Source organism: Rissa tridactyla, chromosome 8, assembly GCF_028500815.1.
Source record: "Rissa tridactyla isolate bRisTri1 chromosome 8, bRisTri1.patW.cur.20221130, whole genome shotgun sequence".
NCBI lineage: Eukaryota > Metazoa > Chordata > Aves > Charadriiformes > Laridae > Rissa > Rissa tridactyla.
In genome coordinates, this window is record NC_071473.1 from 53,930,856 (window position 1) to 53,945,308 (window position 14,453).

Sequence of the window (14,453 nt, forward strand, 5' to 3'; positions counted from 1 at the left end):
TTGTTGTTTTTAAATGACTCGAGCAAGTCATCATCGAGGTTTTTCAGCTTGAATAAGTAACAAAATTGATGATAATTATTTCCAAATGTCCTCTTGGGCTAAGCCAAGTGGTTTCAAAATTATTCACTCAACCGCATGGTGATTTTGTTGGAAAAATCTGTCTTATTTGTTAACCTAACAAGAAATGAATCCTTCAGCCAGGCTTGGCCAGAAAATGCCCATGTGCTCCGCATGTGAGCTCCAATTAATTTTTTGTTTCACATACGCACTTCACAGAGGTTTCAAAATGGCATTTTTGCTATGTAAAAAGAACAGGAATTACACAAAATGGCTACCATTGAAATCCCAACTAGCGGCAAAGGAGAAAGGGAGGTGGCATGTCCCTTCTGGTGTGAAACAGGGAACTGATGGGAAAATAGTATGCAAGTGTTTCAAAGCTCTAGATAGTACCTCTTTGCATCAAAAGATTTGAGGACCGCTGCTCAGCCATTTGGCCAGCTGTTCCGGGATTAGGGACCTTTGTTTAAAGAAACAATGACCTGGTGACGAAGTGACCGGTCTGTAGCCATTAGTGCCATACAGCCCTTGGCGGTGAAGCCATCAGCTAACCCTACAGAACGATTTTTTTTTTTTTTTTTTCACTTTAAAAGTGCTCCGGAACATGTGCTGCAGGAAATTTTCATCACCTTTTTGTTTAAGCTGCCTCAACAGTATGTTACAATTGAACGTTAATGGTTCTATTGACATCCTGTTGTGTCTGAAGGAGGCATGTGCGATTTCCAAAGCAAACATCTGCACGTTGAGCCTGGCCCCTCTGAGAGCCATTTTCCTGCTGCACAGAAATGTTGTCCAGCGGAGTGAGGAGAGAAGTGACACATTCTGCCAAGACGGAAGAATTTCAATCCTCTTTATGGCCATTCAGTTTTCTCCATCCTGGACGTACGTCCTCTTAGTCAGACAATTGAAAAACGATTTAGCTCAGAGCTTACGCGCCGGCCGGCGGAAGGACTGACGGACTCGGCCGCAACCCTCACTGTTTCCACCGCTGGCACGTCACTCCATGGGAGTCGGGCACCAGCGGTCTGTCCGCCTTCGAGCAGGAGGAGTAATTCTTGGGATGAGCTGACCTGCTTTCTGCGCTCTGCCCAAAACGGCATGAAAGGGAAGGAAAGGAAAGCTCTACCAGGGCGGGCTCCGCAGAGAAACACGGTGGCTGCTTTGGCGGAGTAGAGGAGAAATGTGGAAATGTTTAAAGCACCACAAAACAGTTCAGAATAGGTACAAACTACACCCCGTAGTAAAACACACCTAGAGGCCAAACTTCAGTCCATACGAGCAGTGACGTTCGGCGTAAGGCCGGCTGCTCGCCCCTGGCGCGCTGGCGTTTTCACAGCCGCCAGCCGCGTGCATACCCGGGGGTAACGGCAGAGCTGCCGTAAATGCACCGCCCTTGTCCACAGTCACCAGGGAATCCTGTCAGAGAGACAGCGAACTTTCTCCGTGCTTAGGGCAGAGGCGACAATCATCGAAAATGCCTCTCTGCACTAACAGCTGGTGAGAGGCATCCCTCGGTGGGGTGTTCTGTCTTCAAAGTGATGGCGTACCCCGACTCCCGCGGGGCTGGGCCTGAGCCGCTAGTCAGGAAGGGACATCGACGGGGGTATTTAAAATCACGCGTGCGACCAGGGGTGGGACTGGCAGCTCCATCGCTGGATTTCCCGGAGACTCCTACTTTTAGTTAAACTCTCACCCGAGGTTTGATTTTGGACGAGATGTCAAGCTAGTCCAATGCTGTAGGTGCGGCTTTGGGTATCGGGTGGTTGTGTCTGCAACTGGACTGAGCTGGTCTGGGGACTTGCTCTGGGGCGGGTATTTTGCCTGTAAAAATCATGTATTAACAGCATTTGAGCTTTTTAGTCACCCATCTGCTCCCAGCTGTTGCCTTCCCCTAAGCGTGCATGTTCCTGTCTTTCTCAGGTGGGATTCATTGACTACATCGTCCATCCGCTCTGGGAGACGTGGGCTGACCTGGTGCAGCCCGATGCCCAGGACATCCTGGACACGCTGGAGGACAACAGGAACTGGTACCAGAGCATGATACCTCAGAGCCCCTCTCCTCCACTGGAGGAGCGGGGCAGGGACTGTCAGAGCCTGATGGAGAAGTTCCAGTTTGAACTGACGCTGGAGGAGGAGGATTCGGATGGACCGGAGAAGGACGGCGAGAGCATCGGCTACTTCAGCAATACAAAGACACTCTGCGTGGCCGACCCGGGGGAAGAGGATTCACAGAGGGAGGCGAACATAGAAATTGTGACAGAAGATACGTCTCCCGTCGACACATAATGTCCTGTACCCGTGTGAGTGGATTTTAAACACTTAAGGAGCATGCGGGCAGTCTCACGGACTAGCCTGCAGCCTGGGTCTGAGGCCTGTGTCCAACATTGGCTGAAAGATCTTCCCAGCTACTTGAGATTGGAGTCAGGGTTAAAGATCGTGTAGTGAATGATTGCTCAGGAAATTAACAGGTGATTTACGTTGTGGTTCCAGCCTTGTCAGCCAAGAGCATCGTGTTGTCCTGGAGCTGGCTTGGGTCGTGACTGAAGAGTAAATGACACACAACTGAGAGATTTTATACTGTTAGTTTTGGAATTTATACCAGTTAGACTGATAGAAACTACTGATTAATAACTCTCCATATAAAACCTGTCCACCTGACCACCTGTCTGCAGACCTGTGTGCCTTCTTTGTAAACACTTTCATGTCTTTTCAAGAGTCTATTAATTAAATACACGGAGTTTAGTATAAAAAGCGACACAAAGTGTTTCAAAATTGACGGATACTTTTTTGATTCTTCCTGTTACAAGAGCAGTCTTCCTTTTCTCATGGGCAATACCTGTCACTTTATTGCGGTTAATCACTTTTACAGACTAAACGGAAGGGAAACCCTCTGTTTTGCATTACTGCACCTTTAATCGTTTTCTTAATACCCCAGGTGACCCCTTTAAAGTCGCTTCATGCCATCGCGCGCCATCTCTGTTCGCTCGCTAGGAATAACAGTATTTTTTCCTCAACGGGGTTTTATTTTTGTCGTGCGCGGGACAGAGGGTAGTTTGTTTCCCTGGCACAGCGCAGTACCTATAGCAGTAAGCGTGATGAGGCAGCGTGTGACGCGCGTTCCCCCTCGGCAGCTCCTTGGCTCAGTGGAAGTTGCACGCTCGGGTGTTTGTGTTTCTCTCGCCCATGGTTCACGTTTCCTAGGTTTAGGTCCACCATCCTCCTGCACTGCCTTGAGCTCTAACACCTCCATTACTGTTTATAACAGTGTATTTATTACGTAATGTATATACTGTAATGTTTTGTAAGTTATTAATTTATATGAATTAACATTGCCTGTCGGCGGCGATGTTAATTGTGTAGAAAACTCGGAATAAGAGTTGCCTTTTTTTCTCGTAACCTTTTGTATTGCATAAAATACAAGAACCTGAACATAGCTGAAGAGACAGACGCAACCCAGGAAGGGCATTCGGGTGGCAGCCGCCCGCGGGGGGCTTGTCTTCACGGCGAGCCTGGGCCGGGGGGACGGACCGGACCCCCCCCCCGGGCAGCGGGCGAGCGGTTGGAAGTGCCGAAAACCTAGAGGGGTGGGGGGGAACTGAAAAAAAAAAAAAAAAAAAAAGAAACCCCTGCGAACGGGCCGGCTTTTAAATGTCACGTTCCAATTTCTGAACAACCCAATGTGAATTTCTATGACAAAAATGTGAACTGATGTAATAATTGTGCTGTGAAACTTCTTCTGACAAAGCTTGTCCGGCATCGTGAGCGGTGTCAATCTCAGTTTGTAAAATATGTTTCAAGCTTTTGGTCCAACTTGTGACTAACTAGTTAATGAAAATAGCACAGTTGTGCATGATCAATGGGTTTGTATGTCTGTTGAACACTGCATTGTTCCAGGTGGTTATTTTATTGTTTCCAAAAGTTTCACACAATGTATGTTATAGTATTATATATTGTGTTCAGATGCATTCTTAAAGAGATTTTTATATGAAGTGAATAAATGAAAGCATGACCCTGCCTGTGGCTCTTTGTGCTGCTTTTTTCCGCAGGTCGGCGTGGGCAGTGTCCGGGGCGAAGGCCCCTGGCACCCGGCAAAGCAAAACCCAACCTGTCGGACACGCAGAGCCCTTGTCTTACGAACGGGAAGAGAAGGGTTCCTGCGGCCAGAGGGCACGGCCGCCCTCTCCGTCGTGCCGGCTGCGAGACCTTTGCCTTCCTGAGCGGCAGCCGGTGGGGGAGCGGGGCCGGTGCCGATGGCAGCGGCGACAGGAAGGCGGTGCAGACAGGAAGGCGATGGCCACAGCCGGCAGCGCAGCCTTCGCCTGGCGCAGGGCGGCACCGGGGCCGGCTCGCGGGATGCTTTCATGTCCTGGCCTGACCCAAAACAACTGACTTTCCAGTAAAAAAAACATCCTGCCGGCAGGCGGTGGGGGGGGTGAGGGGACTGAGGGGACCCTGCGCCACCGGGGACTCCCCCTGGGCCGCCCTCGCTGCGGGTGATGCCGGGAGAGCCGGTGGTAGCCAGAGGTGGATCTGCTGTAGCGCCGCGAGGGTCTCTGCAGGCTTTCCCCAGACTCGCTGGCTCCGAAACGACGCCAGGTGAAAGTGCGGAAGTGCGGATCCCCAGTCCCACCCTGCCCTCCCATCCCACCTCCATGCAATCTCCTCCGCTCCGGCTGGAAGGGGGCTCCAACCTCGGCTGACCCCAGGCTTGGCTGCAGGCACCGGGACCGGATGTGGGGACACCCCCTGTGCCCACCAGCGACACAACGGGGTGTTCCACACAGCGCCTCGCCAGCGTTTGAACCGCTGGTGGAAGCCTCTTGGCGGTGCTGACACCAATTTCTCTTTTCCAGTGAATTCACCCCTGCGCATCGTCTACGTGCGCCGCTGCTGCGGTGGCTGCGCCCGGCCGTGCCCACGGCTCCCGGGGACGCGCAGAGATGGAAAACGAGTTATCGGGCTGGAAAAACCTCCGCAGCCCTGGGTGGAGCAAGCGGCCAAGTAGGACGGACAGCGAAGAGCTGAAGTCGCAGGTGACCCCCCGGCCCGCAGCCAGCGGAGGTGTGAGGGGGAGGCGCTGTGCCGGGGTGCGGGGCCGAGACGGGCGCGGGGTGCTCTGCCCTGGCCCCCCCGCGCCGCCAGCCCTCGCTTGCTTTATCTCTTTCCCTTCCAATGACCTAGTTCTGCCAGGCAGCGCCTTCGTCGTCAGCACAGGCAAACACGGCGGTGCTGCTCCGGCGCTGAAATAACAACCTCCTTTCACTTCTCCTTCTCGGCAGCAGCAGAGACAACGCTCCCATGGCAGCCACCTTGCAAAACTAACCCCAGTCCCTCCTGTTTTCCTTCCATTTCTGGGGTGGGAGATCCCAGTTCAGGTGCGGGGCGGTTTGCTGGCTCACTTTCCCTCCTTTCCTCGAGGGACAAGGACGCGTCTTGGCTCTGCTTTACCGTCCTCCCGTCCAAAACTCCTGCTGGCCCCGAGCACCCAGTGGGGTTTGTGGTTTCCCTCAGCATCGGAAGCGCGTCCGCGTGCAGGCAGCGACACGGTGCTTCCTCCTCGCTCGTTAGCGGCCCCGATGGAGGGTGCTGATGGGTCTCTGCTCCCCCTCCCCGGGGCTCCCCCCGCGGGTGCAGCCGTGCTGCCTCCAGCGACCCCCCGGCAGATCCTGGCTGCACCCAGAGGGGCTGGGAATCGCTGCTCCTCGGATACTGGGGGGAAAAACAGGGTGAAAAATGAAACCTGCAGCAAAACAGGGTGCAGAAAGCGTGTCTTTCCGGAGGAGGGGCGGCTCCCAGGTTTGCAACTGGGGTGTGCAACCAGCTGTGCAACCAGCTGTGCAACTGGGGTTTGCTGGGCAGAGTCACCGGGGCTGGGTCCAGGAGGGGACAAGGCTGGGACATGTGCAGGGTCGATGGCACAGGACCCCAGCCCAGCTGAGGGGCTCAGGACCTCCGGCCTCGGGGCTGCGGGACGGGGGGGAGCTCACGCCGCCCCCTCCTCGCTGCCAGCCCTGGTGATGGATGTTACCAACAGCCCCGGCTTCAGCGGTGGCCGAGTGGCAGCCGTCCTCGAGGACATAGTTTCCCGCTGAGGCCACAGAGCTGGGGTTTCAGGGGGGATTTCCACCAGCTGCAAACCCGCTGCAGGCATCAATCCTGGGGACGAGCCGCTGGTCGCTCGGCAGAAAGTACATCACCGGCTGCGCAGGGACAAGGGTCCCGCGAGCCCCCGCCGCTGCCAGGAAACTTCTGACCCCGAGGTCGGCGTTGTTAATAGAAACCATGATGCAAAGAAATAAAATAATAAACCAGCTCTGTTGCTCTTTCCCATGGCGCACGGGCGCTGTGCCTGCTCTCCTGGGTGTGGGGACGGTTTTCCATGTTCTTTTTTTCCCCTCTCATCCGTAGGAGTTCGCGCTGCACGGCACGGTGCAGCCACCAGCGGTCCCTGCCGTGGCCCGAGCCCCTCGTGGTGTTCTCCACCAGTGAAAAGTGTTGAAGAAGTCTTGGGTTTCTTCCAAGAACGCAGATTTCTCATCTGAATAATGACACGCAGCGGCAGCTTTGTGCCAAGGCATTGGGCTGGCATTTGGGGGTGTCCCATGCCCCTCACCACGGGCCTGGCTGGGGACAGGGACACGGGTCCCACCAGACACCGAACGTGGGGATGGCTGCAGCCACAGCAGTCACCTCCGCTTGGTGTAAGTAGCAAAAACACCTTCAGAAATGTGCTTTTATTGCCACGGGTGCTCGGTGCCTGGGAGCCGAATGTGTCTGCTCGTGTTTTGCCCGCACCAAGGTTTGCTTCACGTCCACCACGGTCACGCGGGGGATGCCCCATGTCCCCGAGCACACCACGGTCCGTGTCCCCGTGTCCCTCTGTGCGCCAGCCAGCGGGATGGAGCATTTCCCAGGTTACAGTCCAACCGTAAGGATGTGCAAAGTGCTGGAAGCGGTTTGCTAGCCAAGAAGATTTAGGCGCCACTGGCTTGGAGTTCACCTAAAAGTCCTACGGAAGAAAAAAAAAGAAATGAAAATCCGAAGCGTTGACAGTTTCGTAGTCAAAAACAGGAAGGAGCTGGGGGCTGGTGCACAAAGCACAGATTTTATCGAGTCTGTGGCGCTGGAACGGAGCCCGAGGGCTCACGGCCCCGGTAGCCCCACGCGAAGGGGAGGTGGGTCTCCCGGTCTAGCAGCGGGGATGCTGGCTGGGATCCCAGCGCTGGCCGGGAAGGACAGGGCTGCTTGTGGCCCAGCTGATGCGATATCAGATGTGTTTAGGTGTTCCAGCTCTCCCAAATGTCACTTTTGGGGTGACACAAGGAGCCCGTCCTCAAGGTCTCCCTGTCCCCAAGGGCTCCCCATCCCCGAGGGCTCCCCGTCCCCAAGAGCTCCCCATCCCCGAGGGCTCCCGTCCCCGAGGGCGTCCCCGTCCCTGCTCTCGCTGCACTATTTCTGGTCTATTGGAGGGTATTTCTGCCGTCCCAGTCAGATGCCATCACCACTCCTGTCATTGCAGCGCTGTGGGAGGTTGGGGACAGCGAAGCTCTGGCCCGCATGGGGCAGTGGGATGCGCCCCTGTTGTGGGGGGCAGCTCTGCAGCCCCCCTTACCCGCCCGCAGCAGGTCCTCTGGGGACACCCGTTCCCCTCACGGGGTTCCCCACCCCGCGACTCACTGGTGGGAGCCCTCGATTCACGCGCCCTGAGCTGGGGACAGCGTGAGCTGGTGGCACGGTTACGCGCAGGGCTGGGGGGGGTGGGGGGGTCAAACGCTGCCTTTGCTCGGGGCGGCTGCGGTTTGGCACCGTTGTGGGGGGCTGGTGAAGGGCTGACCCACAGGGGACAGCAGGACCAGCCTGGGGACATCCTCATCCCCACGGCAAGCTTCTCATTGCAGAGAGAAGGTTGCTGCAATTAAAAAAATACATATATTGCAGGAGAGATCTACCCGCAGGAGGGGGTTGTTGTTGGCAGCGGGTCCTGCTGCGGGTCCCACACGGGGTCCCCAGCTTCCCTGGGTCCCCCCCACCCCCGTTCCTGGTGTTTGAGGCACCTTCAGATGGGGCCAAGCAGAGGATTTTGGTTGGGTGAAATAGTTTATTTCTGGTTTATTTCTTCCTTTGCCGCCCTCCCGCCCCGCTGCCTGGGGTGGGCCCCGTGCGCAGCCCTGCGCCCCAGGCTGCGCTTTGGGGTGCGCCTCAGGGCGCACCGTGCGGCATTTCGGGCCTGACCGAGGGGGTCACTGCCACGCTGCGGCCAGATTTCAGGCTGCCACAACGGCAGGGCCAGGGAGCCGTCCCCAGAGAGCGCGGGTCCCCGTGGCGAGGGACTCAGCCCGCTGCAGCGCCCGCTGCCAGCCCCATCCTGCCCGCACACAGCTGCCTGCACATCTGCACAGCCCCATCCTGCCCACACACAGCTGCCTGCACATCTGCACAGCTCCATCCTGCCCACACACAGCTGCCTGCACATCTGCACAGCTCCATCCTGCCTGCGCACAGCTGCCTGCACACAGCTGCCAGCCCCAGCCTGCCTGCACACAGCTGCCTGCACATCTGCACAGCCCCATCCTGCCCGCACACAGCTGCCTGCACATCTGCACAGCCCCATCCTGCCCACACACAGCTGCCTGCACATCTGCACAGCTCCATCCTGCCTGCGCACAGCTGCCTGCACACAGCTGCCAGCCCCAGCCTGCCTGCACACAGCTGCCTGCACATCTGCACAGCCCCATCCTGCCCGCACACAGCTGCCTGCACATCTGCACAGCCCCATCCTGCCTGCACATCTGCACAGCCCCATCCTGCCTGCACACAGCTGCCTGCACATCTGCACAGCCCCATCCTGCCCGCACACAGCTGCCTGCACATCTGCACAGCCCCATCCTGCCTGCACATCTGCACAGCCCCATCCTGCCTGCACACAGCTGCCTGCACATCTGCACAGCCCCATCCTGCCTGCACACAGCTGCCTGCACATCTGCACAGCCCCATCCTGCCTGCACACAGCTGCCTGCACAGCTGCACAGCCCCAACCCTGCCAGCACACATCTGCACAGCTCCATCCTGCCCACACACAGCTGCCTGCACATCTGCACAGCCCCATCCTGCCTGCACACAGCTGCCTATGCATCTGCACAGCTCCATCCTGCCCGCACACAGCTGCCTGCACAGCTGCACAGCCCCATCCTGCCCGCACACAGCTGCCTGCACAGCTGCACAGCCCCATCCTGCCTGCACATCTGCACAGCCCCATCCTGCCTGCACACAGCTGCCTGCACAGCTGCACAGCCCCATCCTGCCTGCACATCTGCACAGCCCCATCCTGCCCGCACACAGCTGCCTGCACAGCTGCACAGCCCCATCCTGCCTGCACATCTGCACAGCCCCATCCTGCCCGCACACAGCTGCCTGCACAGCTGCACAGCCCCATCCTGCCTGCACATCTGCACAGCTCCATCCTGCCCGCACACAGCTGCCTGCACAGCTGCACAGCCCCATCCTGCCCGCACACAGCTGCCTGCACAGCTGCACAGCCCCAACCCTGCCAGCACATATCTGCACAGCCCCATCCTGCCTGCACATCTGCACAGTTCCATCCTGCCTGCACACAGCTGCCTGCACATCTGCACAGCCCCATCCTGCCTGCACACAGCTGCCTGCACAGCTGCACAGCCCCATCCTGCCTGCACACAGCTGCCTGCACAGCTGCACAGCCCCAACCCTGCCAGCACACATCTGCACAGCTCCATCCTGCCCACACACAGCTGCCTGCACATCTGCACAGCCCCATCCTGCCTGCACACAGCTGCCTATGCATCTGCACAGCTCCATCCTGCCCGCACACAGCTGCCTGCACAGCTGCACAGCCCCATCCTGCCTGCACACAGCTGCCTGCACAGCTGCACAGCCCCAACCCTGCCAGCACATATCTGCACAGCCCCATCCTGCCTGCACATCTGCACAGCTCCATCCTGCCTGCACATCTGCACAGCTCCATCCTGCCCGCACACAGCTGCCTGCACAGCTGCACAGCCCCATCCTGCCTGCACACAGCTGCCTGCACAGCTGCACAGCCCCATCCTGCCTGCACATCTGCACAGCCCCATCCTGCCCGCACACAGCTGCCTGCACAGCTGCACAGCCCCATCCTGCCTGCACATCTGCACAGCTCCATCCTGCCCGCACACAGCTGCCTGCACATCTGCACAGCCCCATCCTGCCCGCACACAGCTGCCTGCACAGCTGCACAGCTCCATCTGCCGAGGTCCCGGACCACTGCACAGCGCAGCGCGTCCTGCGACACTGCGCAGCCGGGACGTGCACGGCGGGGGTGTCCACTGCGGGGGAGGGACACAGCTCGGGGATGCACGGCAGGGACACGCACTGCAGGGACACACGCAGTCGGGGGCCAGCACAGCTGGAGCCATGCACAGCTGGAGCCCCAGGCAGCTGGAGCGGTTCATGGTGGGATCCCGAACAGCTGGAGACATGTCCAGCTGTGGCCCCACACAGCCGGGGCCGTGCACAGCTGGAGCAGCGCACAGCTGGGACCGTGTAGTGCTGGAGGGGTGCACGGCTGGGGGGGGCTCACACAGCTGGCGCAGCTCACAGCTGGAGCCCTGCACAGCTGGAGACTGAGCACAGCTGGTGCGTGAGCACAGCTGGATACTCACAAAGCAGGATCCATGCACAGCTGGATCCATACACAGCCACATACCTGCACAGCTGGATAACTGCACAGCTGGACCCACACAGCTGGAACCCCGCACAGCTGGAAGCAGTGGGTCCAGGCTTGCTTTGGGGTGCTCGCCTTTGGGGGTCTCTGCCTTTTCTGCCAGCTTGCACGGGTGTTTCCCGGCCCGAGCCCGAGCCCGAGCCCGAGCCCCTGCCCTCTCTCTGCTCCAGCACCATTCCCTCCTGCTCCGGCATCATTCCCTCCTGCCCCGGCACCTCTCCCTCCTGCTCCAGCACTGCTCCCTCCTGCCCCAGCACCATTCCCTCCCGCCCCAGCACCATTCCCTCCTGCTCCAGCACTGCTCCCTCCTGCCCCAGCACCATTCCCTCCCGCCCCAGCACCATTCCCTCCTGCCCCAGCACCATTCCCTCCTGCTCCAGCACCGCTCCCTCCTGCTCTGGCACCATTCCCTCCTGCTCCAGCACCGTTCCCTCCTGCTCCAGCACCATTCCCTCTTGCATCGGCACCATTCCCTCCTGCTCCACAGCAGCTCACGGTTTCACATTCCCTGTGCTGATGTGCAAGTGCAGCCGGTGGGATCCAAACCGACCTGTCTGACCCATCACCCAGCCAGGGCCCAGCTTCTTTTGTCTCCCGCCTTCCCTTCCTCCCATCTAAAACACCACCTTCAGCTCCCACACATTTTTTTTGCAGAGTCTTACTATATGGGTCTTGCAGAAAATTCATTTTTTTACAAGAAAGGGATGAATGTTTCTTCCCCGGCCGTGTGAGCCATATTGTCGGTGGCTGGGGGAGGCAAACACGTGAAGGGAGGGCATTTGTGGGTGCTCAACCAACGTGACATTGCCGCGACATCAAATGTGGGGAGTCACAAGGCTTGAGGTTACACGCCACAGCAGCAATAAAACCGAGTGTTTGACTTCCATTTGCCTTTAACTAGGCTGACATCATCTCTCCACGAAGCGCGCTCCCACCCAGCCCACAGCATGTGTCTGGAAACACACTTGAAGGGTGAAAGAGACACCGGGAAGGACTGTGCCCTTTCCAGGGGGTTGGAGAGCATCTCCTCAGGGCTTTGGAAACCGGTGGGAGCAAACGCTTTCCCTCCTGCCTGCCCAGGGCACCGCGGGTCTTCGTTAACAGCACCCTCTGCCCCAGGGCTGCCCCTGCAGACCCCGCGCTGGGCTCTCGGGAAGGGTGGGTGCGACGGCTGTTATCACCCATAGGTGCACGAGCAACCACCCTGTCTGCAGCAAAATACAGGTAAATCCTCGCAGCAACCCCAAAGCACAGTCTTAGGGCTGGGGGAGCGCGCCCTGGGATCAGAGGTGTCATAGAATCACAGCATGGTTTGGGTCAGAAGGGACCTTAAAGGCCACCCGGTGGCACGCCCTGCCCTGGGCAGGGACACCTCCCACCAGCCCAGGTTGCTCCAAGCCCCGTCCAACCTGGCCTTGAACCCCTCCAGGGATGGGGCAGCCACAGCTTCTCTGGGCAACCTGCGCCAGGGGCTCACCCCCCTCACAGCCAACAATTTCTGCCTCACATCTCATCTCAATCTCCCCTCTTCCAGTTTAAAACCATTTCCCCTCATCCTATATGGCTCCCCTCCCTGCTCCAGAGTCCCTCCCCAGCTTTCCTGGAGTCCCTTTAGGGCCTGGCAGGGGCTGGAAGGTCTCCCCGGAGCCTTCTCTTCTCCAGGCTGAACCCCCCCAGCTCTCTCAGCCTGTCCCCACAGCAGAGGGGCTCCAGCCCTCCCAGCATCTCCGGGGCCTCCTCTGGCCCCGCTCCAACAGCTCCGTGTCTCTCCAGTGCTGAGGGCTCCAGAGCTGGAGGTAGGAAGAATTTGCAGCAGAACAGCGGTAAGAATATTTTCTGCCTTAAACCAGCATATTTTTTCCATAACCTCCTTCTCAGCTGAGCTGTTTGGGTGAAACCTTCCCGCGCCCAGAAAAAACCAGCCCAAGGGGGGCACCTGTCAGAAGGCGGCCGCGGGGCCGGGTGGTGCCCGGCTGGGGTGTGGGGCGATGTCCCCGAGGGTGCCCACGCCAGACGCGCCCCGCGCAGAGAACGGGGTCCCCCCCGCCCTGGGTTCTGCCGGAGCCGCGCGGGTTTGTGCCGATTCGGCTCCCAGGGTTTGCTCCTGCGTGGTCAGGGCTGTCGAGTTTTTTTTTTTTAAACTATTTAAAGTTTATAAACCATCCCCCCTAGAGGGAAAAACACGTTTGAAGTATTGTTGGATTTTGAGCAGTGCAAAAATTCGCAGTTTATCTTCCAGTGGAGCTTCCCAGCCCAGAACTGCGGGATACCTGGGGCTGTGCTCCCCCAGAAGCCCCCCCAGAGCCGGCGCCGGAGCAGAAACCACGTGCCTCTCCGCCTCACTTTATCTTGTTTTGCTGCGGATCACAGGTAATCCCAGTCTTTTTCTTTGAATTTTTTTTTTTCCCCCTTGCTAATTGATGGTCTAATTAAGCCGATGCTTAAACTACAGGGAAGAGGGGAAGAGCGCGGGAGCTCGGAGCCTGCGTTTCTTGGTGCTAACGTCTGATGAGGGGACAGTGTCCAAACGCGTGGAATTTCTTTGAAATACCCACAGCCGACACTGTTCCGAGCGAGTTTATTTGACATTTGGAAGCTGATGCCTTCTTCAACCCCCCCCCACCCCCGGCATGCTGCTGAGCCTCCATTGCACCCTTGGGGTGCAGCGTTTCAAGGGAAACGAGGGGCTTTCTGGGCAGAATTGGAGGAAATGGTGGTTTTGGGGCTCCCCTGCGTGTGTGTGCCCAGGGGCCAGATCCTGCCCGGCCTTCCCAGAGAGGGGGGGGGCTCATCCCTGCTGCCCCATCCCTGCACCCGATGGGGATGCTGCGGGCGGTGGGGTGCCCGGGGGCACATGGGGAGCCCCATCCCCACCCTGGCAGCGTGTCCGAGGCCGAAGCCCTTCGGGATCAAATCCAAAATAGTCTGTGATGAATAATCTCCCGGGCCAGGCGCGCGGTGTGAGGTGGGGGCTGCTGGCCGCAAACCCCCATGGCCTGTGGGGCGCACGGGGACTTCGCCGGGGGTCCTGAATGCCTTCTTTCCAGCCAAAAAAAAAAAAAAAAAAAGGTAATTAACAATGTTCCCTCTGCTGACTCTTTTCTGCGGAGTTGGGCGGTTTGTCCCTTTCAGGCCCAGCAATGGGGACAGCCCGGGGGGGCTCGGGGGGGACAGGGTCCCCACCGCGAAGGGCTGGAGCATCCCCTGGACGGCCCTCAGCTGCGCCTCGGCCCCTGGGGCGTGGGGCTGGGGCAGGTGATTAACCTGATTAGCCCCTGATTAGCAGGGGTGTGGGTGGGGGCTGGGAGGAGCTCCTGCTGCAGGGGAGACTGCTGAGAGGAGGAGGAGGAGGAGGGTGTGGAGGAAGGTCCGTGGAGAAGGTGTCCATCCTGGCCGGGCAGAGGTGGGTTTCGGTGGCTGCTCCACCAGCGGTGCCGGTAAAAGGGAATTTGGGAGCTCGGCGCCTCTTCGCAGAGCGATTTGCGGCGAGGCGGAGCAGGAATCCCAGCGCCGGGCGTGCGTGGGGTTCCCATCCTGCCTTTGCGCCCCAGGGCCTACCCTAATTACCTACGTTTACATGACGGCTATTAAATATGGCAGAGTTGGCTCCGGCAGCATTAAATCTCTCCTCGAGCGTGCACTTTGTGCCTCCGCTCTG

General features: G+C 58.5%; 1 protein-coding gene across 11 annotated transcripts in view; it reads left to right on the forward strand.

The window, feature by feature from the left end:
• Positions 1-4,071, forward strand: part of PDE4B (phosphodiesterase 4B) — a 219,451-nt gene extending 215,380 nt beyond the window's left edge. For all 11 annotated transcript variants that reach the window (XM_054211349.1, XM_054211351.1, XM_054211350.1 and 8 more), the window contains one exon: positions 1,978-4,071. In XM_054211349.1, the coding sequence (XP_054067324.1) occupies positions 1,978-2,343 (366 nt within the window). In that variant the 3' untranslated portion in view covers positions 2,344-4,071. The remainder of the gene's footprint in view (positions 1-1,977) is intronic.
• Positions 4,072-14,453: the final 10,382 nt, after the last annotated feature.